The 27,302-nt window shown below is 44.6% G+C and overlaps 1 protein-coding gene across 1 annotated transcript; it reads right to left on the minus strand.

The window, feature by feature from the left end:
* Positions 1–1,568: 1,568 nt before the first annotated feature.
* Positions 1,569–27,302, minus strand: ZCRB1 (zinc finger CCHC-type and RNA binding motif containing 1). Its single transcript, XM_044277048.1, has 8 exons — positions 27,198–27,302; positions 24,710–24,798; positions 24,352–24,380; positions 20,782–20,893; positions 20,592–20,699; positions 14,545–14,651; positions 14,029–14,110; positions 1,569–2,222 (listed from the first exon to the last, which is right to left on the minus strand). The coding sequence occupies exons 2-8, from the start codon at positions 24,791–24,793 to the stop codon at positions 2,091–2,093; spliced, it is 654 nt and encodes a 217-aa protein (XP_044132983.1). The 5' UTR covers positions 24,794–24,798; positions 27,198–27,302; the 3' UTR covers positions 1,569–2,090.

A 27,302-nucleotide genomic window follows, 5' to 3' on the forward strand; every position in this document is an offset into this window, starting at 1 on the left:
CCGTCAGACCAAGAGCTGACTGGCTCCTCATCTCTGCTCTCTGACCTCCTAAACACTCATTATAGCTCAGTTTTTATCTTACTGATAAGAATGTGGCTCAAATAAGTGTTTGAGGGTTTAGTAGTTTAGCGATAAGGTTTATTAAATGACAGGTGAAGGTCAAAGTACCAGTCACACAGAAAAACAGTTAACCCTTTGTGGCTCAATATTTTTCATAAATGCCAATAAAAAAAAAAAGATTTTCAGCATAAAGTGAGTAAAATGCAATAATAAAAAAAAATGCCTCCAAAGATGTACATCATGGGTGTCAAACATGTGGCCCGCAATGAATATCTTTGCGGCCCGGCAGTCTAGTATCTCTGAACATGAGCGCGCTGCTATCGGCGCGCTCATGTTCTCTCAGCAGCACAGGGAGAAGGAAGCTGTCCTCCCTCCCCCTGTGCTGCTGCCACCAATGAGAAGAGAGGGGGGGGGGGGGGGAGGGGCGGGCGCACTGCGCCACCAATGAGGAGAGAGGGGCGGAGGAGGGGCGGGCGCACTGAGCCACCAATGATAGGACTATTCCCATTTCCCACACAGAGCGGCGCCCAGCGATGTCTCAGCACTCACCATTAGTCCTGGGCGCCGCTCCGTTCGCCCGCAGTGCCCCATTACTGTCTCCTCTCCTGCTCCACATGCTGCTGATTACTATCGGAGCGATGGGAGGAGACATCAGCTTCACTAGTGGGCGTTCCTTCTCCCTGCGCTGCGATTGGACAGCGCTACAGCCAGGAAGAAGGAACGCTCACTAGTGAAGCTGATGTCTCCTCCCATCGCTCCGATAGTAATCAGCAGCATGTGGAGCAGGAGAGGAGACAGTAATGGAGCACTGCAGGCGAACGGAGCGGCGCCCAGGACTAATGGTGAGTGCTGAGACATCGCTGGGCGCCGCTCTGTGTGGCCTGATAGTGAAAGTCAGTCTTTAACACAAATACAGGAGGCGGGTGCCGGCAGCAGAATCACATTGCCGGCACCCTGCCGCTGACCGGGAGCTGCGATCAGAGGCAGTTAACCCCTTAAGTGCCGCACCTGAGGGGTTAACTGCTGATCTGCCAGTACCAGCCTCCTGTATAAAGGGGTAATTTATCATTGGTGGTGCAGTGTGCCCCCCCCCCCCCTCAACCCCCCATCCCATTAAAATCATTGGTGGCACAGTGCGCCAGCCCCTCTCAACCCCCCCAGTATTAAAATCATTGGTGGCAGTGGCCACAGGGACCTCTCCCCTCCCCCTCATTGGTGGTGCAGTGGCAGCTTCTGATCGGAGCCCCAGCTGTGTAAGCCTGGGGCTCCGATCAGTTACCATGGCAGCCAGGACGCTACAGAAGCCCTGGTTGCCATGGTAACATCCCTGATGCTGTGTGCACAAGGCACAGAGCAGCAGGGACAGTGTGAAGTCCTATTCACCCTGATAGAGCTGAATAGGACAAGGGATGAAAGATCCCAGGTTCTCGCCCCTAAGGCTACTTTCACACTTGCGTTCAGAGCGGATCCGTCTGAGACGGATCCGCTCATATAATGCAGACGGTGGATCCGTTCAGAACGGATCCGTCTGCATTATATTGTAAAAAAAATTTTTTTTTTTTGATGCGGCCCACAAACTTAAATTTTGTTTTTTTGGCCCGTGTTAGCCTTTGAGTTTGACATGCTTGATGTACATAGTCTTTAAGCAAGAACAGCGGAAGATACATATGTACAAACATAGTATATAAAAGTTGAGCATCCTTCTGGCTCTGCCACATGGGTGATACTTATGGTACACAGTCTACACTCTAGACATGACTGGAGAAGTTATTGGATTGACCACTTTCCCACAAGTGAACAGTTTATCGATGTGTACACCACAAGTAGGGAAAGTACTCCATCTAGCCAAGCTCAAAAAGTTCTTATACAACAACATTTTCATAAATAAACTACAGGTTAAAATAAAGGATATGAAGAAACCCTCAAGACAAAATCTTCTGGCCACTTTGGAGGATGGAAATTTAAAGGGCCTGTGTAACGTGACACCAGTAAGACCTCTTGTGTGTAACACACAAATATGCTGTATACACTCAGTCACTAAGTTCTTCTTCATCACTGAAATATGTGCTCTTCTTTATTCTAGGTCGCCTTGAGTCAACCGATGAAGAGGTTTCTCCTGCTGCTTGTCTGAATTTGTTCTTTTCTTCTTCAATTCTTGCTTGCTAGAATGAAAGCAAAGCAAAATACAACAAATAATTACATACAGTATTTCATTAGATTGTACCTCCTGTAGGCTTTAAAATGTCCCTTAGGCCTCATGCACACAAACGTATTTTCTTTCCATGTCAGTTACTTTTTTGTGTGGACCGTATACGGTACCATTCATTTCAATGGGTACATAAAAAAACAGACGTTACTCCGGGTGCATTCTGTTTCCGTATATCAGTTCCGCAAACAAATTGAACATGTCCTATTATTGTCCACACAGGGGCCAGCTGTTCCGTTCCGCAAAATACAGAATGCACATGGACGTCATTCGTATTTTTTGCAGATCCGTTTTAGCAGACCGCAAAATACATACTGTCATGTGCATGAGGCTTAGTCTGTAGATTTAAATTTTTAATGAAGAATTAAAACATGACTGCTCGATGCTGTTTAATAGCTTCAGTCGCTTGATGGCTGCACACTCCATTTCAATATGGGGCAGAGTAGGTGGTGACTTGAATTACTGTAGCCCTTTACTTCCTCCTTGCTTACATCAGCTGTAGGGGCCAAAGGCTAGAACAACTTCAGTGTGCAGCCACCCTAGGTTTTTTTCACTCCCCAAAATTCTGGTGTTGTCTTTACAAATTTTTTTCAGGGCAAGGGAGTGCATCGGAGCATGACATACTCAGATGCTAACATCAGAGGGCTGCCTGGGTGAAATTATGGGTATGTCTGGATTGGGAGCACATATAGATATGGTTCTATTCTTTTTTGAATCCTGACAGTCCACTACATTGGGGGATATAGCTGTCTGAAATAGTCAGGATTGAAATCAAGGGAAACCTGCTTTAACTTTCACCCACTATCATTCCTGACCTGATTTCTAACCGGTATATCACCTGATGTAGTAGACATAATGTGATTCTGATCTTGCTTTAAAGTTTAGACTATCAGCTTTCAAACAAGACCAGAACCAGTGGCGTACCTCTAATATAGGCAGACCACAAAGCTGCTACGGGGCCTGTAGGAGGAGGAGCCCCGGAGTGGATGTAAAGCCCCGCCCTCTAATTATACTAAAACAACAATAGATACTGCTTGAGTCCTACCTGGGGCTCTGGTGAGCCCTGCTTCCTCTGTTCCCAGGGACCCTACCCCCTTACAAACTTTGTGTATGTTTCTGTGGCTGACACAGTTACAGATTGTCCCCACTGTAAGCCAAGGAGAGAGCTCTCCTCTGTCAGCTGAGCGCTGAACTGGCCAATCAGCACAGCCGACAGATACAGAAGGACTGCTGCTCCCATGTGAGACACCACACTAGCCCTGCCTGTCTCGAGGAGGGGGGGACACTTCTCTATATAAGCATCAGTAGCAGAGTTTATGGCAGGGGTCCCCTACCTTTGAACTCTGCTTGCTGCTGTTTATATACAGGACATTGTGCCCTTGGCAGAATACCCCCCTCCCCATGTACTCTGCCTGGTGCACACTAAGCATCAGAAGCAGGAAGAGTTAATGGCAGGGAGGGAGGTCTGCTTGGGTAATGCTTGGGTAAAAAAATAAAAAAAATAATAACTTCTTAATTGAATAAAAAAAATAAAAATGTTCAAGACATTTATATACTACTTCATTCCTTAAAGAATAACTGTCATATATATTTTTTTGGGAGTATTGGATTGTGGTGATTAACCACTTCAGCCCCGCTAGCTGAAACACCCTTCATGACCAGGCCACTTTTTACACTTCGGCACTACACTAATTTCACCGTTTATCGCTCGGTCATGCAACTTACCACCCAAATGAATTTTACCTCCTTTTCTTCTCACTAATGGAGCTTTCATTTGGTGGTATTTTATTGCTGCTGACATTTTTACTTTTTTTGTTATTAATCAAAATGTAACGATTTTGTTTGCAAAAAAATGACATTTTTCACTTTCAGCTGTAAAATTTTGCAAAAAAAAAACGACATCCATATATAAATTTTTCGCCAAATTTATTGTTCTACATGTCTTTGATAAAAAATAAAATGTTTGGGCAAAAAAAAAAATGGTTTGGGTAAAAGTTATAGCGTTTACAAACTATGGTACAAAAATGTGAATTTCCGCTTTTTGAAACAGCTCTGATTTTCTGAGCACCTGTCATGTTTCCTGAGGTTCTACAATGCCCAAACAGTAGACAAACCCCACAAATGACCCCATTTCGGAAAGTAGACACCCTAAGGAGAAGTATCTGGTATCTTCACCCTCAGGAGAAGTTGGGGAATGTGTTTTGGGGTGTCATTTTACAAATACCCATGCTGGGTGAGAGAAATATCTTGGCAAAAGACAACTTTTCCCATTTTTTTATACAAAGTTGGCATTTGACCAAGATATTTTTCTCACCCAGCATGGGTATATGTAAAATAACACCCCAAAACACATTCCCCAACTTCTCCTGAGTACGGCGATACCAGATGTGTCACACTTTTTTGCTGCCAAGGTGGGCAAAGGGGCACATATTCCAAAGTGCACCTTTCGGGTTTCGCAGGCCATTTTTTACACATTTTGATTGCAAGGTACTTCTCACACATATGGGCCCCTAAATTGCCAGGGCAGTATAACTACGCCACAAGTGACCCCATTTTGGAAAGAAGACACCCCAAGGTATTCCGTGAGGGGCACTGCGAGTTCCTAGAATTTTCTTTTTTTTGTCACAAGTTAGCGGAAAATGATGATTTTTTTTTCTCTCTTTTTTCCTTACAAAGTCTCATATTCCACTAACTTGCGACAAAAAATAAAAAATTCTAGGAACTCGCCATGCCCCTCACAGAATACCTTGGGGTGTCTTCTTTCCAAAATGGGGTCACTTGTGGCGTAGTTTTTGCAGCCTAGATGCGCAAAGGTGCCCAAATTCCTTTTAGGAGGGCATTTTTAGACATTTGGATCCCAGGCTTCTTCTCACGCTTTAGGGCCCCTAAAAAGCCAGGGCAGTATAAATACCCCACATGTGACCCCACTTTGGAAAGAAGACACCCCAAGGTATCCAATGAGGGGCCTGGCAAGTTCATAGAAATTTTTTTTTTTTTCGCAAAAGTTAGCGGAAATTGATTTTTTTTTTGTTTTTTCTCACAAAGTCTCACTTTCCGCTAACTTAGGACAAAAATTTCAATCTTTCATGGACTCAATATGCCCCTCAGCAAATACCTTGGGGTGTCTTCTTTCCAAAATGGGGTCAGTTGTGGGGTGTTTGTACTGCCCTGGCATTTGAGGGTCTCCGCAATCATTACATGTATGGTCAGCATTAGGAGTTTCTGCTATTCTCCTTATATTGAGCATACAGGTAATGAGATTTTTTTTCCGTTCAGCCTCTGGGCTGAAAGAAAAAAAATGAACGGCACAGATTTCTTCATTCGCATCGATCAATGTGGATGAAAAAATCTCTGCCAAAAAAAAAAAAAAATGGAGGGGAAAGGCGTCTGCCAGGACATAGGAGCTCCGCCCTACATCCATACCCACTTAGCTTGTATGCCCTGGCAAACCAGATTTCTCCATTCGCATCAATCGATGTGGATGAATAAATCATTGCCGGGATTTTTTTTTTTTTTTTTATATATATACAAAGTGTTTGCCAAAGCATAGGAACGCCGCCTCCTCCTCAGCTCGTATGCCTTGGCAAACGTATCTGTCACTGCAGAGGAGAAAATCCCGTCTTGCAGCGCCGCATACACCGACTTGCGTGTAATCTGACAGCAGCGCAATGCTTCTGTCAGAATGCACATCGGTGCTGCAGCTAGTAGATCGGTTGGTCCACCTGGAAGGGAAAAAGACAAAAAAAAAAAAAAAAAAAAACCAGGCCACAACGCAATAATTTTATTAACTTTGGAACAGAACATGTAACTTTAACTTTTTGAACTAAACATTAACGTGTTTGCTTACTGTTTTTTTTTTTTTACCTTTATAGAACAAACCTCTCCTTCCCCATGGGTCAATGTGCAAAGCGCAAATCGCCCAAAGATGTGGCGAAGTGCGTTATGCACTTTGTCCCATGTGAAAGGAGACGTTTGCAGCAGCTGTGAGTGAATGGGCCCTAATAGCCCTGTGTGCCTATCCTGGTGAGATGATCCCTATGCTAGGTGTACCTGTGTGTGGTACTTTCGGAAACACTCCCCTAAGCATAGGGCAGGGTGGTCAGGACAGTCAGGACAGAAATAGCGGGTGTCACGCCTTATTCCACTCCTGCTACAGACACGACATCTTTTTCGGGGTGACGGGTGGGTTGAGGTACCAGCAACGACATTGGGGAAATGTCGCTCGTGTAGACGGCTAACTACACTGGTGGATGGGGCTACGGAACCTCCTGGATACAGGAGGTTCTCGATCTCTTCCTGAAATCTGAGGAAGGATCGTGTTCTCCCAGCCTTACTGTAGAGAACAAAACTATTGTACAGAGCCAATTGAATTAAATATACAGACACCTTCTTATACCAGCGTCTGGTTCTGCGGGAAACTAAATACGGAGACAACATCTGGTCATTGAAGTCCACCCCTCCCATGTGAAGGTTATAGTCGTGGACCGAGAGGGGCTTTTCAATGACACGGGTTGCTCGCTCAATTTGTATTGTCGTGTCTGCGTGAATGGAGGAGAGCATGTAAACGTCACGCTTGTCTCTCCATTTCACCGGGAGCAGTTCTTCGTTACACAGTGCGGCCCTCTGCCCCCTTGCAAGACGGGTGCTAACGAGCCGTTGGGGGAAGCCCGCGCGACTAGTTCGCGCGGTACCACAGGCGCCAATCCGTTCTAGAAACAAATGCCTAAAGAGGGCCACACTTGTGTAAAAATTGTCCACATAAAGATGGTACCCCTTGCCGAATAAGGGTGACACCAAGTCCCACTGCTCCCCAGGTAGTCAGGGCAACCGATCGGCTCCAGGGTCTGATCTTTTCCCTCATAGACACGAAATTTGTGTGTATAGCCTGTGGCCCTTTCACAGAGCTTACACAATTTGACCCCATACCAGGCGCGCTTGCTTGGGATGTATTGTTTGAAGCCAAGGCGCCCGGTAAAATGTATAAGGGACTCGTCTACGCAGATGTTTTGCTCAGGGGTATAAATATCTGCAAATTTCAGGTTGAAATGGTCTATGAGGGGCCGAATTTTGTGGAGCCGGTCAAAAGCAGGGTGGCCTCTGGGACGGGAGGTGCTGTTATCACTAAAGTGCAGGAAACGCAGGATGGTCTCAAATCGTGTCCTGGACATAGCAGCAGAGAACATGGGCATGTGATGAATCGGGTTCGTGGACCAATATGACCGCAATTCATGCTTTTTTGTCAGGCCCATGTTGAGGAGGAGGCCCAGAAAAGTTTTAATTTCGGAAACTTGGACTGGTTTCCACCGGAAAGGCTGGGCATAAAAGCTTCCCGGGTTAGCGGTTATAAATTGTGTGGCATACCGGTTTGTCTCTGCCACAACTAAGTCTAAGAGCTCCGCAGTCAAGAACAGCTCAAAAAAATCCCAGGGCCGAACCGATCTGAGCTGTCTCAACCCGAACTCCAGACTGGGCGGTGAAAGGGGGAACTACAGGTGCGGCTGAAGTTGGGGACTGCCAATCAGGGTTTGCCAGCACCTCTGGGATTCTAGGGGCTCTACGGGCACGTCTTTGCGGTGGCTGCGACGGGGTCACTACTGCACGTGCCACCGTACCAGCTTCAACTGCCCTTCTGGTGCTCGCTACTTCACCATGTTCTACGGCAGTGCTGGTACTAGGTCCAGGAAGGGCTGGGCTGCTGGTGTATGCCTCACCACGTAATCCGACAGCACCAGCCCCACTCTGCTGCTCTTGAAGCGGATCCTGCGCAACCTGCGGTCTAGCGACACGGGGCCGGGTACGCCTGCTGCTATCAGGGACCTCAGCCTCCTCGTCCGAACTTTGGGTCAGAGAGCCACTGCTTTCTACAGGTTCGTATTCTGACCCGCTGGATTCATCAGATGAGGGTTCCCACTCCTCATCCGACTGGGTCAGAAGCCTGTAGGCCTCTTCAGAAGAATACCCCCTGTTAGACATGTGGGCAACTAAATTTAGGGGTATTCCCTGAGACTACCCAAGAAAAAAAAAAAGCAAGCCTGTCTTACAAATGGGAGGCTAGCGAAGTACCGGAGGCCGCTGCGGTTGATAAAAAATATCAAAACTGATTTTTTTATCGCCGCAGTGCATGTAAAGTGAATGTGCAGCGATCAAAAAATAATAATTTTTTTGTCACTGCGGTGGGGCGGGCGTGGGCGAACGCACGTGTGGGCGACCGATCAGGCCTGATCGGGCAAACACTGCGTTTTGGGTGGAGGGAGAACTAAAGTGACACTAGTACTATTATAGATCTGACCGTGATCAGTTTTGATCACTTCCAGATACTATAAAAGTACAAATGCTGATTAGCGATACGCTAATCAGCGAATAACGGACTGCGGTCGGCTGGGCGCTAACCGATCCCTAAACTACCTAACCAAGGGGCCTAAACTATACTGAAACCTAACGGTCAATACCAGTGAAAAAAAAAAGTGACAGTTTGCACTGATCACTTTTTTCCTTTCACTAGTGATTGACAGGGGCGATCAAAGGGGTGATCAAAGGGGTGATCAAAGGGTTAATTGGGGTGATCTGGGGCTAGTATGTGGTGTAGTGGGTACTCACAGTGATGTGTGCTCCTCTGCTGGAACCAACCCACCAAAAGAAGGAGCAGAGGAGCACAGCAGCCATATAACCCCATCATATTTACTAATATGTGGGGTTAAATGGCTGCTGATTGGATTTTTTAAAAATCAGCAACCTGCCAGCCAATGATCGTGGCCGGCAGGCTGCTGACGAAATACTTGGCTACGAAATGCCGGCCCGCGATGCGCAGGCTTGTATTGGCTAATGCAGGTCGATTTTTGGGAATATCTCAGGAATGGTACGACCTAGAGATCTGTGACCCCCACAAGATTTCTTTCCAGGTAGCAAGGGGTGTGTATACCAATTTTTGTTGAAATCGATGGTTGCATTTTTGAGTGATTGCAGAACATACAAAATGAGACAAAGATAAATCATTTCAGAACTTTTTCCACCTTTAGGCTAAATGCACACTGACTGTCATGGTTTGAATCTCTCTGTGACAATGGCCACACCCATCTGCCTCCCAGCCAAGCTCTCGAACTAATCCCTGCTTACCTCATTTGCATAGCCAATCAGAGGGGGTTTTACAATTTACCTATTGAAAGAGGTGTTCCAACTGTCAATATAAATATATGTGATGCATTTAATAAAGAATTTTGTCAGTTTGAACTCACATACAGTCTGACTGGTGTTAGTTCTGTATGAATTAAAACGACACGAGAGGTCGTTTGAGGCTGGATCATCAACGGCGGAACCAGCAGATATTGTGGTCACATCAGGGAGTGCAGTGAGAGCAGAATAGAGCGAGCAGAGGCTCGTTACACACATGACCAGGATTGCGTGCGGAAAATCCGCACTGTAGGTCATGTACATTTTATTCTATGAGAATTTGAAATTCTCAGTGCACATAATGCGGATTTTGACCTGCGGTGCGTATTTAAAAAATGTTTTTAATTTTTCCTGACCGGATTTTCTTCATTCACTAAGTAAAATCCGCATGCAAATCTGCACCAATTGATGCGGATTGACCGCACATTGCCTGCGAACACCTGCGGATGCTCCGCACATGAATCCTGAACGTGTGCATGTACCCTTAATGTTACCTATAAACTGTACAACTCAATTGAAGACCAACTGAAATCTTTTAGGTGGAGGGAAGAAAAAAATAAATAAAATTATTTTATATATATATATATATATATATATATATATATATATATATATATATATATATTATAACTGGGGCTGTAGCTGTGTCAGAATTAAGCAATCACATTCAAAATCATGTTAAATAGGAGTCAGCATACACCTGCCATCATTTAAAGTGCCACTGATTAACCCCAAATAAAGTTCAGCTGCTCTAGTTGGTCTTTCCTGAAATTGTCTTAGTCGCATCCCACAGTAAAAGCAATGGTCCACAGAGAGCTTCCAAAGCATTAGAGGGATCTCATTGCTAAAAGGTATCATTTAGGAGAAGAGTACAAAAGAATTTCCAAGGCATTAGATATACCATGGAACACAGTGAAGACAGTCATCATCAAGTGGAGAAAATATGGCACAACAGTGACATTACCAAGAACTGGACGTCACTCCAAAATTGATGAAAAGACGAGAAGAAAACTGGTCTGGGAGGCTACCAAGAGGCCTACAGCAACATTAAATGAGCTGCAGAGATATCTGGCAAGTACTGGCTGTGTGGTACATGTGACAACAATCTCCTGTATTCTTCATATGTCTGGGCTTTGGGGTAGAGTGTCAAGACGAAAGCCAGGCTACATTTTGCAAAAACACATCTGAAGTCTCCCAAAAGCATGTGGGAAAAGGTGTTATGGTCTGATTAAATGTTTGGTCATAATTCCAAAAGATGTGTTGGGTGCAAAAATAACACTGCACATCACCAAAAGAACACCATACCCACAGTGAAGCATGGTGGTGGCAGCATCATGCTTTGGGGCTGTTTTTCTTCAGCTGGCATTGGGCCTTTAGTTAAGCTAGAGGGAATTATGAACAGTTCCAAATACCAGTCAATATTGGCACAAAACCATCAGGCTTCTGCTAGAAAGCTGAATATGAAGAGGATCTTTCAGCATGACAATGACCCAAAGCATACATCCAAATCAACAAAGGAATGGCTTCACCAGAAGAAGATTAAAGTTTTGGAATGGCCCAACCAGAGCCCGGACCTGAATCCAATTGGAAATCTGTGGGGTGATCTGAAGAGGGCTGTGCACAGGAGATGCCCTCACAATCTGGCAGATTTGGAGTGTTTTTGCAAAGAAGAGTGGGCCAATGTTGCCAAGTCAAAATGTGCCATGCTGACTCATACCCCAAAGAGTTCTGTAATAAAATCAAAAGGTGCTTCAACAAAGTATTAGTTTAAGAGTGCGCACACTTATGCAACCATATTAATTTTTATATTTTTTCTCTACCTAAAATATTTTTTAGTTGGTTTTTCAGTTGAGTTGTACAGTTTATAGGTCACATTAAAGGTGGAAAAAGTTCTGAAATGATTTATCTTGGTCTCTTTTTTCATCACAGAAATCTGACATTTTAACAGGGGTGTGTAGACTTTTTATATCCACTGTGTGTGTGTATATATATTAGCAGAAGGACCCGGCTTGGCACGGGTATATTTTATCTATTTCCTTTAATGTTTGTGTAGGTCATTAAAAGATAGATAGACAGTATCCCCCTTAACAGTGATCTCTACAGCACCCCGCCCCTTAACACTGACCTCCACAGTGCCTGCCCCCTTATCAGTGACCTCCACAGCAGCTCGCTCCTTCAACAGTGACCTCGACAGCATCCCACCTCCTCAACACTGACCTCCACAGCGGGCCATCCCCTTAACTGTGACTTCCACAGCAGCCTGCCCCTAGGGTGGCTAGAGGTCCGGTTTTAGGCTGGACAGTTCGGCTTTCAGACTCCCTTGTCCTTCGTCCGGAGCAGGGCCTGGATGGACACAGGGATGTTCTTTTGAACAGCTCACTCTCAGACAGCAGCACTGTGCTGTCTGAGCATGAGCTGCAGGGAGAAAGTCACCCTCCCTCGATCACCTGACAGAAGTTTATTTTCACCTTCCTTTTTTCAATCCCCGTCGGCTGCAGAGTGAGAGGGGGGTGGCTTAGCGGGACGTGGGCCATCCTACCTGTCCCCTGAACTGTCACCTCCACGGCACTCCGCTCCCTTAACAGTGTCATCCACAGCTCCCTGCCCCTTTAAAGCTGACCTGCAGCAGTGAAGAAAAATGGCTGGGTTGTTATGGAAATCTGGAGTAAAACTATGTGTATGTGGAGACTAAGGACCTGCGATCTTCTATTTGCTGATAAAGGACATATGACCATGTGTATGGCAGTTGGGATATGAAGAGAAAGACCTGCAGGCTTCTATTGGCTAATGTAGGTCAAGTGATGTGCGATATTTGCATTTTTTTTTATATCTCAGGAACGGTACGTGCTAGAGAGCTGTGTGTGACCCCCACAAGATTTCTTTCCAGGTAGCAAGGGATCTGTATACCAAGTTTCATTCAGATCGATGGTTGCGTTTGAGTGATTGCGGAATATATATATACACAAGTCCTTCTTATATATAGATATGTATATACACACACACACACACGCACGCACACTAGTTGAACCTGACCAATATACACACACGCACTGTCCTCAATATACAGTAAGTATCATATCTCAAATATGTAAAAAAAAGTTTGTCTGTCTGGACGTCTGTCTGTTCTTTATGCGTGACCAAACGACTGGACCGATCTTCACCAAATTTGGCACACAGGTACATCAGGTGTCCAGGAAGGTTTTAGAGCTGGTCTCAGCTCTCTAGGACGTACTGTTTCTGATATATTCCCCCCAAATCACCTGCATTAGCCAATACAAGCCCCCACTGCCATACACACGGTCACAAGTCCCTTATCAGCCAATAGAAGCTCGCAGGCCCTTAGTCTCCACATACACACAGTTTTACTCCAGGTTTCCATAACAACCCAGAGATTTTTCTTCACTGCTGTAGGTCAGCTTTAGGCTAGGGCTACATGACGACATGTGTCACACGACACATAGGGCACAACTACAATACTACATGTGTCACGAGACAATTTTTATAATGATAGTCTATGGTGTTGCACTGTAACATGATGGGACACAACAGTCGCAGAAAAATCCATCTTGAAAGGATTTTTTGCAACTGTCGTGTCGCAGTATATCACATGTCGCAGGGCGACACCATAGCCTATCATTATAAAAATTGTTGATACAAAATGTCTCGCGACACATGTCGTCTTAGCATTAAATGGGTAGGGCACTGTGGAGGTTACTGTTAAGGAGCAGGGTACTGTGAGGTCACTGTTAAGGCAGCGGGGTACTGTGGAGGTCACTGTTAAGGCAGCGGGGTACTGTGGAAGTCACTGTCAAGGGAGTGGGGTGCTGTGAAACTGACTGTTAAAGGGGCGGGCTGCTGTGAAGGTCAGAGTTAAGGGGATGGGCTGCTGTGCGGGTCCCATTTTAAAGTGGCGGGGCACAGGGACTGTGGAGTTCACTGTTAAAGGGGCGTGGTGCTGGAGAGGTCACTGTTATGGGGGATACAGTCGATATCTTTTAACGACACACACAAACATTAAATAAAATAGATGAAATATACCCGTGCGAAGCCGGGTCCTTCTGCAAGTTGTGAATAAAATACGGGTCAATTAGATTTGCAAATCATTGCATTCTGGTTTTATTTACATTTTACAGTGTCCCAAATTTTGGGGAATTGGGACTGTATTTTCCAGCAAGTTGGGCGCAAACACAGATTTTTAGAAGCCTCAACAACAAGAGAGTAAAAATGTAATGGGCCTATATTGGTGACATTACTTTCAAAAGTTAAAACAATTGTTACACATATCATTTTGTGAACTGCGATCATGTATCTCATGCCCATTGGGATACTGTACTGGGATTCTTTTGAAAGCTGATCCGTGTAAAAAAAAAAAAAAAAAAAAAAAAAAAAAAAAAAAAAAAAAAAAAAAAGTTGAGCATCCAGCACCAGGAAACTGTAAAGCTGGATGGTACCTAATGCACAATTTCCCCAAAGGTAAATCCATAATGGTTTTACTGGCAGTCTTGTATGCTGCTGCGATGGCAGGATATGGTTTTATAGTAGGACACTCTGTAAAGCTTGGTATGTGGATTATTGAAGTAATTTAAGAGTTCTACCTGGAATGCTATGGCCTGACTGAGACTGTCAAGAGCAGGATCTTCACCTTCTTCTTCTTCTTCACTCTGTTCATCTTCGACACTGCAAGGTTAAATATGTGGGTATGTAAGCACCATGTACGTAATAACAGTACTCTCATGATGGTTAAGACTAATATCACACTGGCGTTTTGCTTTCTGTTTGCGATATCCATTCAGGGATCTCACAAGCGGTCCAAAACGGATCAGTTTTGCCCTTAATGCATTCTGAATGGATAAGTATCTGCTCAGAATGCATCAGTTTGGCTTTGTTCCGCTTTGGAGGCAGACATCAAAACGCAGCTTGCAGCGTTTTGCTGTCCGTCTGATGAAACTGAGCCAAAAGGATCCGTCCTGACAATGTAAGTCAACGGGGACGGATCCGTTTTCACTTTCATGCGGTTGTATTATCTGAACGGATGCGTTTGTACAGATCCATGACGGATCCGCACCAAACGCGAGTGTGAAAGTAGCCCAAATGGGAAAGTGACTCCTTACACTTCTTCAATTTCACCCCTTCTCTTTCTTTTCTTCTCTTTCTTTTGTGGAGGTTCACGATCCCCCAGCATATTTTTGGGACAAGCATAACTCAAGTGACCGGTGTCCTTTAAAAAATAAAATAAAATGAACACATTTACTTGGAATTTTAGTTGTGTGGTCACATGCAATAAAAACACAATCTGTATTTGCTAGTTATTAGAGCTAGGCATGTATACCTGAGTTAGTCTGTCAATGATTGTCAAAAGATCTGCAATTACCTTATATTTATAATAACAGCTTTCATTAATGTCCTCTGTCCCTTTCCACTGCTCCCTTAAAAGACCGTTACTAGGGCTTGTCTGTCTCTGGCTAAGCTGCATTAGGCTTCAGAGTGAGGAGACGTGTCTCTCAGTAATCCAATCTGATTGGCTGGCAGGGAGTTGCTGGCTACAGCAAGCGTGTATGGGAAGTGAGGGAAAGCAGGTTTGGCCTCAGAGAACTGGTAGAGGAGCCATCTTGAGAAGGTTCTCATATTGTAAATGTTTAACCCTTTCACGACCGCAATCTGTATATATACGTGATAGCTGCACATACCCCGTGCAGCTACCACGTATATAAACGTTCTGGCAGCTCTTTAATCCAAGCGCTGCAAAGCGCTTGGATTAAAGCTTCTGCCCCTGCCCTGTATGCTGTCACGGACAGCATACAGTGCAGTAATGCCGGCAAGGGACCAATCAGAGTGGCCCCTTGCCGGCAATCGATCCGATTGGTTAGTCTGTGCAGACTAACCAATCGGATCGCGGCAGTGTTAAAATGCTGGTTTCATGCTCTGATCTGCGCTCTGCAGATCAGAGCATGAAATCAGGTAATGTGACCTCGGGTAATAAACCCCCCTCCCGCCGATCTGTGCCCCCGATCTGTGGCTGTGCCCCCCCTTGTGCCGCCTGCAGCTCATTCTCCTACTAGCTGCCGTGATTTGGTCCGCCCCCTCCCCGCCCCATGCAGTCATTTAGTAGCCTCGGCGATCCCCCCCCCCCCCCCCCCACCCATGCAGTCATTTTGTAGCCTCCCCGATCCCCCTCACCCCACCTTTCCAGCGCTGCCCCCCCGATCTCCCTGCTGTGTGCGATGGCGGCGGCTCCATTACTGAGCCGCCGCCATCAGCAGAGAGTGTCAGCTCTATGCTGACACTCTCCTGTAACCCCATAGATGCCGCGGTTGCGGCATCCATGAGGTTAACAGAGGGAGGGAGCTCCCTCTCTCCACCATCGGGGCTGCAGCGCTGTGATTGCAGCACCCGATGGTTGCCATGGCAACCGGACGCTTTGCAAAAGCGTCCTGTTGCCATGGAAAGGTGTCCAGTGCTGCCACCTACAGGACATCTGTAAGTATTATACTTTGTAATGCAAGAGCATTGCAAAGTATAGTACAACTATCAGCCCCACTGGATCTTGAAGATCCAAGAGGGAACTGATAAAAAAAAGTGAAAATAATAAAAGTAAAAATAAATAAAAATGTAAATTGAAAAAAAGAAATTGCCTTTTCCTTTAAAAAAAATGAAAAAATAAAATACACATATTAGGTGTCAGCGCGTCCGTAACGACCGCCTCTATAAATATATCACATGATAGACCCCGTCCGATAAACACCATAAAAATAAAATTAAAAAAACAGTGCCAAAAAAGCTATTTTTTTCACCTTACATCACAAAAAGTGCAACAGCGAGCGATCAAAAAGGCTTATGACCCCCAAAATAGTACCAATCAAACCATCACCTTGTCCCGCAAAAAATGATACCCTATTTAAGACAATCGCCCAAAAAATTAAAAAGTTTTGGCTCTCAGACTATAGAGACACTAAAACATCATTTTTTTGGTTTCAGAAAGGCTATTATTGTGTAAAACTTAAATAAATAAGAAAAAGTATACATATTAGGTATTGCCACGTCCGTAACGATCTTCTCTATAAAACAATCACATGACCTAACTCCTCAGATGAACGCTGTAAAAATAAATAAATGAAAACTGTTCCAAAACAGACAATTTTTGGGTCACCTTGCCCCATAAAGTGTAATAATGAATGATCAAAGAATCCTATGTACCCAAAATTGGTACCAATAAAAACCTCAACTCTTTCTGCAAAAAACGAGCCCCTGCACAAGACGATCGGCAGAAAAATAAAAAACATGGCGTTCAGAAAACCAATCCAGCACAATCTGCCTTCCAAAAACCGTATGGCATTCCTTTCCTTCTGCGCCCTGCCGTGTGCCCGTACAGCAGTTTACGACCACATGTGGGGTGTTTATGTAAACCGCGGAATCAGGGTAATAAATATTGAGTTTTCTTTGGCTGTTAACTCTCAATGTGTTAAAGAAAAAAAAATTATAAAATGGAAAATCTGCCAAAAAAGTGAAATTTAGAAATTTTATCTCCATTTTCCTTTAATTCTTGTGGAACGCCTAAAGGGTTAACAAAGTTTGTAAAATCAGTTTTGAGTAACTTGAGGGGTGTAGTTTCTACAATGGGGTCATTTATGGGGGTTTCCACTATGTAGGCCCCACAAAGTGACTTCAGATCTGAACTGGTTCTTAAAAAGTGCGTTTTGGAAATTTTCTTAAAAATTGTAAGAATTGCTTCTAAACTTCTAAGCCTTCTAACGTCCTAAAAAAATAAAATTACATTTCCAAAATGATGCCAGCATAAAGACATATGGGGAATGTTAAGTAATAAATATTTTATTAGGTATCACTTTCTGTTTTGGAAGCAGAGAAATTGAAATTTGGAAAATTGTGAATTTTTCAAAATTTTTGGTACATTTTGGATTTTTTCATAAATAAAAGGTGAAATATATTGACTCAAATATATGACTATCATGAAGTACAATGTGTCACGAGAAAACAATCTCAGAATGGCGTGGATAAGTAAAAGTGTTCCAAAGCTATTACCACATAAAGTGACGCATGTCAGATTTGTAAATTTTGACCTGGACACTGGGGCATCAATGACCCTTGGTCATGAAAGGGTTAAGCAGCCGTAATTAAAGGGATTCTGTCACCTCTCATAACACAAATTCAGATTTTAAACCAGTCATGCTCCACAGATTACCTTGAATCGGCTTTGCTGTTCTATACTGTAATCCGTCCAGTAGTTTTGCTGAAAAACGACTTTTATAATTATGCTAATTAATCCTGAAGGTGCCCAGAGGGGCGTTATGTTCCACTTTGTGTGCCCAGTAACGCCCCCCTGCAGTGCCCAAAACGCCTTCCTCCTGAATCCCTAATCGCCCACAGCGTCTCATCCCTCTCCTCCCCCTCCCTGACGGCCGAGCGAAGTCTCGCGCAGACGCAGTACCCACTGAGGGCTGCGCCAGTGCGATTTGCTGGAGACTGAGGGCAGGAGCTTCATCGTCGTCACTGGGCATGCGCCGAGCCCAGTGACGTCCGATGCTCACTCTTACCTCAGTCTCCAGCAAATCGCACTGGCGCAGCCCTCAGTGGGTACTGCGTCTGTGTGAGACTTCGCTCGGCCATCAGGGAGGGGGAGGAGAGGGATGAGATGCTGTGGGCGGTTAGGAATTCAATAGGAAGGTGTTTTGGGCACTGCAGGGGGGCGTTACTGGGCACACAAAGTGGAACATAACGCCCCTCTGGGCACCTTCAGGATTAATTAGCATAATTATAAAAGTCATTTTTCTGCAAAACTACTGGACGGATTACAGTATAGAACAGCAAAGCCGATTCAAGGTAATCTGTGGAGCATGACTGGTTTAAAATCTGAATTTGTGTTATGAGAGGTGACAGAATCCCTTTAAGGGAAAAACTAAAAGGAAAACAGTGGTATGTAAAGATTGCTTTACGCATTATGCTGCTGCAGCAGTGACATATAATAAAATTGTTTTTTTGATGAAAACATGACAGTTACACTTTAAAGTAACTGTCGTTTGAGTTTAAAGAGTCTATTAAAGCTGTAACTAAGAGTTGCTAAGCAGAATCTGTCTTCAGTGTTTTAATGAGCGCTCAAGACGCCTGTGTGTAACAAGTCAGTTAGGCAACGTGATGGACAGCGATAGTTATACCACATGTCCATAGCTAGGGACCGAGGCAGTGACAAGAGTCTTCTGCAGTCTGAAGATAGATTCTCCTTAGCAACGCTGACTCTACACCATCTTCTAGTAGAAGAAAGAAACATTAATAATGTAAATTACAAAAATGTTTAACATCCCTGTCCCTAAACTAAATTAAAGCCAAATGACAGTATTACAATGGTATGACAATATTTCCCATAATGCCATAGGGGTATAGTGTATGACGGGATACTCAAAGCTACATAAATTGCTCTAATATGGATTGTCATCTGCAGTTAAACCCCCCACCTTCCTAAAAATAAGGAGAAAGGCCATTTTAAGTAGTGGAGTCCTTCATAAGATGTACACATATGCATACACCCCCAAAGATTGATGTAATGAAGAGGTTTCAAAAACCCGGTGGTGTTTCGTACGTCTCTTAGAACAGCAGGTAAGATTTTCTATGGCCTGTTTCACACGAGCGTGAAGCAAGCGCATAGCATCTGGACTGAATCCTAATCGATTCCTTTCAATGGGTCTGCGCACATGAGCGTCATTTTATGCGCATCATTTCTGCATTCAGGAAAAATGGCATCATGTTCTATATGCTGCATTTTTCATGCAGCTTTGGCTCCATAGAAGTGAATGGGCATTCGGTGAAAAACAGATTGCATCCGGATGCAATGCATTTTTCAGTGCTAGTTGCTAGGAGATGTAGATGGTTTTTCTTCAGCTTTTTTTTCAGGCGCATGAAAAACTGACTGCACCCTTGTGAAAAAAAAATAAAACACTGAACGCAATCGCAGACAAAACTGTCTGAACTTACATGCAAAACCATCAGTTTTTTCCTGAACACACCCCGAGAGAATCCGTAACGCTAGTGTCTAATAGGGGCGCTCTGCAAGAGGCCGCGCACTTTTTCTGTATTGACCCCTGATGAACCCTCTGTTGCATTAAGAGGGGGAAACGCGTTGGAACCTGTGAAATTGGGATACATCTTGCAATTACATCTTGTAATAGGGTCTTTTCAAGGACCGCTCAGTCCTAGGTACGCGGGCAGAGTACACCTACCATTAAGGTGCATCTCTGGGCTGAGCAGCTGTGGAGGGAAAGTTTAGCGATAGTTATTCCCTGTATCCCAGTTTCTCAGCCTTTTACCGCCCTTTGTTTACCGTTGATAGCTTTCTACGCACCAAATAGGATGCTTTATCCAAGTTGTAATTTTATTTTATTTTTAAATAAAAGTTAAGTTTTAGGTCCATGCCCTCAGTGATACCTTTTACACAGGTCAATGATTGGTTGCGAATAGTGTTCAGCAAAGCGAGCTTCAGACTTTGTTGGATAACTTCGGAAGTTGATTTTTAAAGTGGAAAACCGCTTTAGAACTTGAAACTGAACTCTGCTTCAGATCCGAGGGACTTATGGGGCAAATACGAATGAGCATGGAAGCGCTCATTGGTACCGGAGGACCGGGAAGCGGTGAAGGCTCTGTACTCGCCACTTTCTGGTTCGCAACTGTCGGCTGTGCTGTGGCTGCATACAGTGCAAGGGCACTGTACAGCCGGCAGCAGAAGGAGCGGTGGAGGAGAGGACCGGTGGCGTCCGAAGCAGGAGAGGTAAGTGTTTTTTTTATTTTATGTGCTCTGTAGCATGGGGGCTGATATGGGAGCTGATGAGAGGCATGGGGCTCCTATTTGAGGTCTGATTGAGGGGTCACACATTGGGGTCTGATTGGTGGTCTGACCAGAGGTCTAATGAAAAATATTTTTTTCTTATTTTCCTCCTCCTCTAAAACCTAGGTGCGTCTTATGAGCCAATGCGTCCTATAGGGCAAAAAAAATACAGTAGCTTTAGAAAATATTTATATACTGTATATAGATGTACCACCAGGCAAAACTGGGTATATACGCTAGTACACAATAAAGCATAAAAACTCCAGTGGTGGTAGACATTTTATGTATGAATTTAGACAGAGTTGGTGTCTGTGATTGGTAGTAACTCACCCCACATTCATAACATCTGGACTTGTCAGTGTAATTCTTCCGCCGTATAAATTCAGCTGCTCTACCATTGTCAACGGCAATGCTAGCTTTTATCACTCTGCCAAAGAGCTGGAAGACAAGCATGCATTTATATAAGAAATCCAACATCCTATTTACTCATGGTCTCAAATACAGTATGAAAAAAGCATACTTGTTTGTTGTTCAGTGCCCGGACACAGTTCTGTGCTGGTTCCTTATCTAGAAATAGAACAAACGCAACTCCTTTACTCCTTCGGGAGTCCTTGTCCTTTAAAATAGTGACTCTAAAAAGAAAAAAAAATATGCAGTCTAATCAACAACATTGATAATATTATCAGAATTATACAGTAATATTTTTTTCAAAGTTTTTTTATTTCTTTAACCTGTTACGGATGTCCTGGTACTTAAGGACTCAGGGCGTACCTGTAACGGTACGCCCTGTGTATTTCCGATCACCGACGCGCGGCGGAGGCGGTGATCGGAACAAGGTGCCTGCTCAAATTATTTAGCAGGCACCTTGGCTAAATGCGAGGGGGTCCCATCATCCCCCCCCCCCTCCGCGTCGGCAATCGCTGCAAACCGCAGGTCAATTTAGACCTGTGGTTTGCGGCTTTTCATGTTGCGAGCAGCTGTGCCATCGGGTCCCTGTGGGGCTGTAGGGGGGCCCTGATGGCATGGAAGGCAGCGCGATGCCTTCCTTAGGCATCTGTGCTGCCTTCCAGTGACGAGCCTGTGAGATCCAGCCCCCTGGATCTCACAGGCCGGAAGCTGTATGAGTAATATACACAGTATTACTTATACAGCCAATACATTCCAATACAGAAGTATTGGAATGCATTGTAAAAGGGATTAGACCCCCAAAAGTAGAAAAAATAAAGTGAAATGGAGAAACAAGCGTGACGTTTACATGCTCTCCTCCAATCACGCAGACATGACAATCCAAATTGAGCGAGCAACCCGTGTCATTGAAAAGCCCCTCTCAGTCCACGACTATAACCTTCACATGGGAGGGGTGGACTTCAATGACCAGATGTTGTCTCCGTATTTAGTTTCCCGCAGAACCAGACGCTGGTATAAGAAGGTGTCTGTATATTTAATTCAATTGGCTCTGTACAATAGTTTTGTTCTCTACAGTAAGGCTGGGAGAACACGATCCTTCCTCAGATTTCAGGAAGAGATCGAGAACCTCCTGTATCCAGGAGGTTCCGTAGCCCCATCCACCAGTGTAGTTAGCCGTCTACACGAGCGACATTTCCCCAATGTCGTTGCTGGTACCTCAACCCAACCGTCACCCCGAAAAAGATGTCGTGTCTGTAGCAGGAGTGGAATAAGGCGTGACACCCGCTATTTCTGTCCTTGCTTAGGGGAGTGTTTCCGGAAGTACCACACACAGGTACACCTAGCATAAGGATCACATCTCACCAGGACTAGGCACACAGGGCTATTAGGGCCCATTCACTCACAGCTGCTGCAAACGTCTCCTTTCACCTGGGACAAAGTGCATAACGCACTTCGCCACATCTTTGGGCGATTTGCGCTTTGCACATTGACCCATGGGGAAGGAGAGGTTTGTTCTATAAAGGTAAAAAAAAAAAACAAGCAAAAAAAAAAAAAAAAAAAAAAAAAACACCAGTAAGCAAAAAAGTTAACGTTCAGTTCCAAAAGTTAAATAAAGTTTATATGTTCTGTTCAAAGGTTATTATAAAGTTAATAAAATTATTGCGTTGCGGCCTGGTTTTTTCTTTTTTTACCTTCCAGGTGGACCAACCGATCGACTAGCTGCAGCACTGATGTGCATTCTGACAGAAGCATTCCGCTGCTGTCAGATTACACGCAAGTCGGTGTATGCGGCGCTGCAAGACGAGATTTCTCCTCTGCAGTAAAAGATACGTTTGCCAAGGCATATGAGCTGAGGAGGAGGCAGTGTTCATGTGCTTCGGCAAACACTTTGTATATAAAAATAAAAATCCCGGCAATGATTTATTCATCCACATCGATTGATGTGAATGGAGAAATCTGGTTTGCCAGGGCATACGAGCTAAGTGGGTATGGATGTTGGGCGGAGCTCCTATGTCCTGGCAGACGCCTTTCCCCTCCTTTTTTTTTTTTGGCAGAGATTTTTTCATCCACATTGATCGATGTGAATGAAGAAATCTGTGCGGTTCATTTTTTTCTTTCAGCCCAGAGGTTGAACGGAAAAAATCTCATTACCTCTATGCTCAATATAAGGAGAATAGCAGAAACTCCTAATGCTGGCCATACATGTAATGATTGCAGAGACCCTCAAATGCCAGGGCAGTACAAACACCCCACAAATGACCCCATTTTGGAAAGAAGACACCCCAAGGTATTCGCTGAGGGGCATATTGAGTCCATGAAAGATTGAAATTTTTGTCCCAAGTTAGCGGAAAGTGAGACTTTGTGAGAAAAAAAAAATAAAAAAAATTCCGCTAACTTATGCCCAAAAAAGTTTTTTTCTATGAACTCGCCAGGCCCCTCATTGAATACCTTGGGGTATCTTCTTTCCAAAGTGGGGTCACATGTGGGGTATTTATACTGCCCTGGCTTTTTAGGGGCCCTAAAGCGTGAGAAGAAATCTGGGATTCAAATGTCTAAAAATGCCCTCCTAAAAGGAATTTGGGCACCTTTGCGCATCTAGGCTGCAAAAAACCACATGTGGTATCGCCGTACTCAGGAGAAGTTGGGGAATGTGTTTTGGGGTGTCATTTTACATATACCCATGCTGCGTGAGAGAAATATCTTGGTCAAGTGCCAACTTTGTATAAAAAAAAAAAAAATGGGTAAAGTTGTCTTTTGCCGAGATATTTATCTCACCCAGCATGGGTATATGTAAAAAGACATCCCCAAAACACATTCCCCAACTTCTCCTGAGTACGGCGATACCAGATGTGTGACACTTTTTTGCAGCCTAGGTGGGCAAATGGGCTCACATTCCAAAGAGCACCTTTCGGATTTCACAGGGCATTTTTTTTACAGATTTTGATTTTAAACTACTTCTCACGCATATGGGCCCCTAAAATGCCAGGGCAGTATAACTACCCCACAAGTGACCCCATTTTGGAAAGAAGACACCCCAAGGTATTCCGTGAGGGGCATGGCGAGTTCCTAGAATTTTTTATTTTTTGTCACAAGTTAGTGGAATGAGACTTTGTAATAAAAAAAAATAAAAAAAAAAATACATTTTTTTTTATTACAAAGTCTCATATTTGTAATAAATGATTCATATGGAAAATAACTGTCATTCAGCAGCAGGTGGGAGGGGAGAGTCAGGAGCTCATGAATATTCATGACTCATCATTATCAGCTGGAGCTTTTCAATACAAGATGTTGGCAGATTCACTGGGTCAATTAAAGAAAGTGACCCAGCATTTTGCTAAGCGAATCAGTCACTTATTTATGTTGCCCTTAGTTAGGACACCATAAAACTGGTGACAGGTTCCCTTTAAGGGGCTAAATGTAGCCCAACAAAAAACAATATAAAATTGTGAGTCAGACCTGCACCTATTTCTATTAATGAAAGGCATCAATGTGAAAATTGCAGAAAAACACTTTCTAATAGCAAAACAAAGGAACCAATCCATAGAATTTCCTTACACTGCAACAATGCCAACCCCCCTCCCCCCATAGTTGACATGCAGTTTACCTAGAAACCAGACTGATAGTACATAATTATATGTAATTGTTAGTACGCATCACTGATATTTTTTATTAATTTACTTACTTGACTACTTTTCCATACTTTGAAAAAATCTGAAAAAAAACATAAAACATAAGGATTTCTTTTCAAACCCAAACATGCTTTATTACAGAGCATCTGTCTCCTGGCAGCACTTCTATAATTATGACCTGCTAAAGGTAAGTAGAGGAGTGCACTGGCACCAACCAAAGTAAGCCCATAAAATTCCCTGTCCAGATGTGAGATCGATGCTTCAGAAATAAATTAACCCTAGCAGCCAGATGAAGCACTCATCTGAACCCCCTCGATGATTAGAAAGAGTGCTCTCAGTATGGGGTATGTGTATTTGACATGGCGGTACACCCACAGATCACTATGGTAAAGAGCTGCAGACTGTACATACCCGGTGGAGGTCATTGTTGGTCAGTGAGAATGGCAGATTAGACACATACACAGTACTCTTGCTAGGTGCAAGACCTCCACTCATGGTACCTACAGAAAAGATGAAATATGAGTTAAATATGAAGTCATTATTTGGGGTATTAAAAGGACATCTGTCAGCAGATCTGTACCTATGACACTGGCTGACCTGTTACATGTGTACTTGGCAGCTGAGGACATCTGTGTTGGTCCCATGTTCATATGTGTCCGCATTTCTGAGAAAAATGATGTTTTAATATATGCAAATGAGCCGCTAGGAGCAATGGGGGTGTTGCCTTTACACCTAGAAGCTCAGCTCTCTCTGCAACTGCCGTGTCCTCTCCACTTTGATAGACGGGAACAGGCAGTGAAAAGGTCTTCACACTTGGCCCCGATTTCTCCTAAAGTCAATCAAAGTGGAGAGGATGCAGCAGTTGCAGAGAGAGCAGAGCTTCTAGGTGTAACAACAACACCCCCATTGCTCCTAGAGGTTCATTTGCATATATTTAGACAATTTTTCTCAGCAATACGGGCACATATGAACATGGGACCAACACAGATGTCTTCAGCTGCCAAGTTGGTTGCAACAGGTCAGCCAGTTTCATAGGTACAAATCTGCTGACAGATGCCCTTTAAAAAAGCACATCTTACGGCTGTTCCACACGTGGGAGTCCACTGCGGGAATCACACTGTGTGCGAGCGTGATCCTCCGTCCTGGACTTCAGGATCGCACGGCATTATCATGATTTATAATGCTGTGTGCCTCTGCTTGACCTTACTTCTACAGGATCATGCTGACAGCTTTACAATATAATAATGCTGTGCGCTCCTGCGAATCCAGAACAGAGGCTCACACTCACAAACGGAGCGCGATTCCTGCAGTGGACTCGCTTGTGTGTAACAGCCCTTGCAGGAGCTCTTCTAGGGTGCCGTCTACTCACAGCAGCACTTCAGAAGATTGCAGCGCTGTATGTCCCGCAGTCCTGATGGAGACTAATGCAGCTGTAGATACCACTGGTCAGACAGAGGAACCCTGATGCTGGGTTCACACCTGAGCATTCGCGATGGAGCGCTCTGTATGCGCGATTGTACCGGCGTTTACAATCGCGCATACAGAGACAAGCGAACGCCTATTGTCGCGCGTTCCCGAAAGTCTATGTACGGGAACGCACAACAAAACGCCCCAAAGAAGCTCAAGAACTTGTTTGAGCGTAGTGCGTTTTTCAGCACGTTCAAATGCGCTGTAAAACGCTCAAGTGTGAACCAGGGCCATAGGGAAGCATTGGTTTTCATGTGTTGAGCGTTTTACATCGCGTTTGAACGCGCTGTAAAACGCTCAGGTGTGAACCCAGCGTGATGCTTTACTTTGGCAACTGGTGGCCTAAGGGTACTTTCACATTCGCGGCAGAGGATTCCGGCAGGCAGTTCCGTCGCCGGTACTGCCTGCCGGATCCGTCAAAACGTATGCAAACTGATGGCATTTGTCAGACAGATCAGGATCCTGATCCGTATGACACATGCATTGAAATGCCGGATCCGTCTCTCCGGTATCATCTGGAAAAACAGATCCGGCATTTATTTATTTTTCACATTTTTTGCGGTCTGAGCATGCGCAGACCGCAATGCTGGATCAGTTTTTCCGGAACACTTGGGGCCAGATCCAGCATGAATGCATGTCAATGAGAAAAAATGCCAGATCCGGCATGTGTTCCGGAATTTTGGACGGAGATAAAACCGCAGCATGCTGCTGTATTATCTCCGTCCAGAAAAGGCAAAAAGACTGAACTGAAGACATCCTGATGCATCCTGAACGGATTGCTCTCCATTCAGAATGCATGGGGATAAAACTGATCAGTTATTTTCCGATATGAGCCCCTAGGACGGAACTCAGCGCCGGAAAAGAAAACCGCTAGTGTGAAAGTACCCCAACAAAGACCACCATAGGTATCTGCTTAGTGGGCCAGGGGCTTGCCCAAACAGATTGCCTCTCAGCACAGTGTAGCTGTATGCATACCTCTGTACGCCGGCCACTACATACGACGAGTATGCTGATGATCTCAGGCATAGCCATTTAGGGGGTTCTGCTGGTTTTCAGGGGGTTAGGCTTGGTTGGGTGGTGGACATGGGTTGTGGTCAGGCGCCTCTCTTACAGCCCAAACATTAGTCTGGGGGGTGGGAGGCTTGTGTCTAATAAGTCAGCACCACATACACAGGTACATGGACTGTATAACAGCAGGCAGCCCAGCTAGCCAAATCCAAGGGATTATTAGCCAACTCTTGCAGGACTCCAGGTGTCCCTTTTTTAGGAGCCTCCCCTCCTAGCTGAACAAGCAGACAACCTATCCCTGGGACTGGTTATATGAACTAATAAGCGCCCAGCAATAAGAAGCATGAAATAGTATACATGGAGGTAGAAAAGGTGCAAGAAGGAGAAAGCCTCTGTGGAATAGCCTTCCGCCCCCAGCGCTTACCAGTCTACTGCCTGTCCCCTCATCTACCCGTCCATCGCTCTCCTCTCGGCAGCTTCCTGCAGCACTGACTCCGTTTGCAGGAGGGCAGGGTGTCAGAGACTTCCG

This window comes from Bufo gargarizans, chromosome 2 (assembly GCF_014858855.1).
Source record: "Bufo gargarizans isolate SCDJY-AF-19 chromosome 2, ASM1485885v1, whole genome shotgun sequence".
Classification (NCBI taxonomy): Eukaryota; Metazoa; Chordata; class Amphibia; order Anura; family Bufonidae; genus Bufo; species Bufo gargarizans.

What these genes read in the sequence shown, in the direction of transcription:
- ZCRB1 (XM_044277048.1), bottom strand. Translation starts at nt 24,793, where the DNA reads ATGAGTGGAGGTCTTGCACCTAGCAAGAGTACTGTGTATGTGTCTAAT. An exon ending in AGGGGTGAAATTGAAGAAGT is followed by an intron (nt 14,111 to 14,544) that starts GTAAGGAGTCAC and finishes TTAACCTTGCAG; the next exon opens with TGTCGAAGATGAACAGAGTG. An exon ending in GTCAGGCCATAGCATTCCAG is followed by an intron (nt 2,223 to 14,028) that starts GTAGAACTCTTA and finishes CTTTCATTCTAG; the next exon opens with CAAGCAAGAATTGAAGAAGA.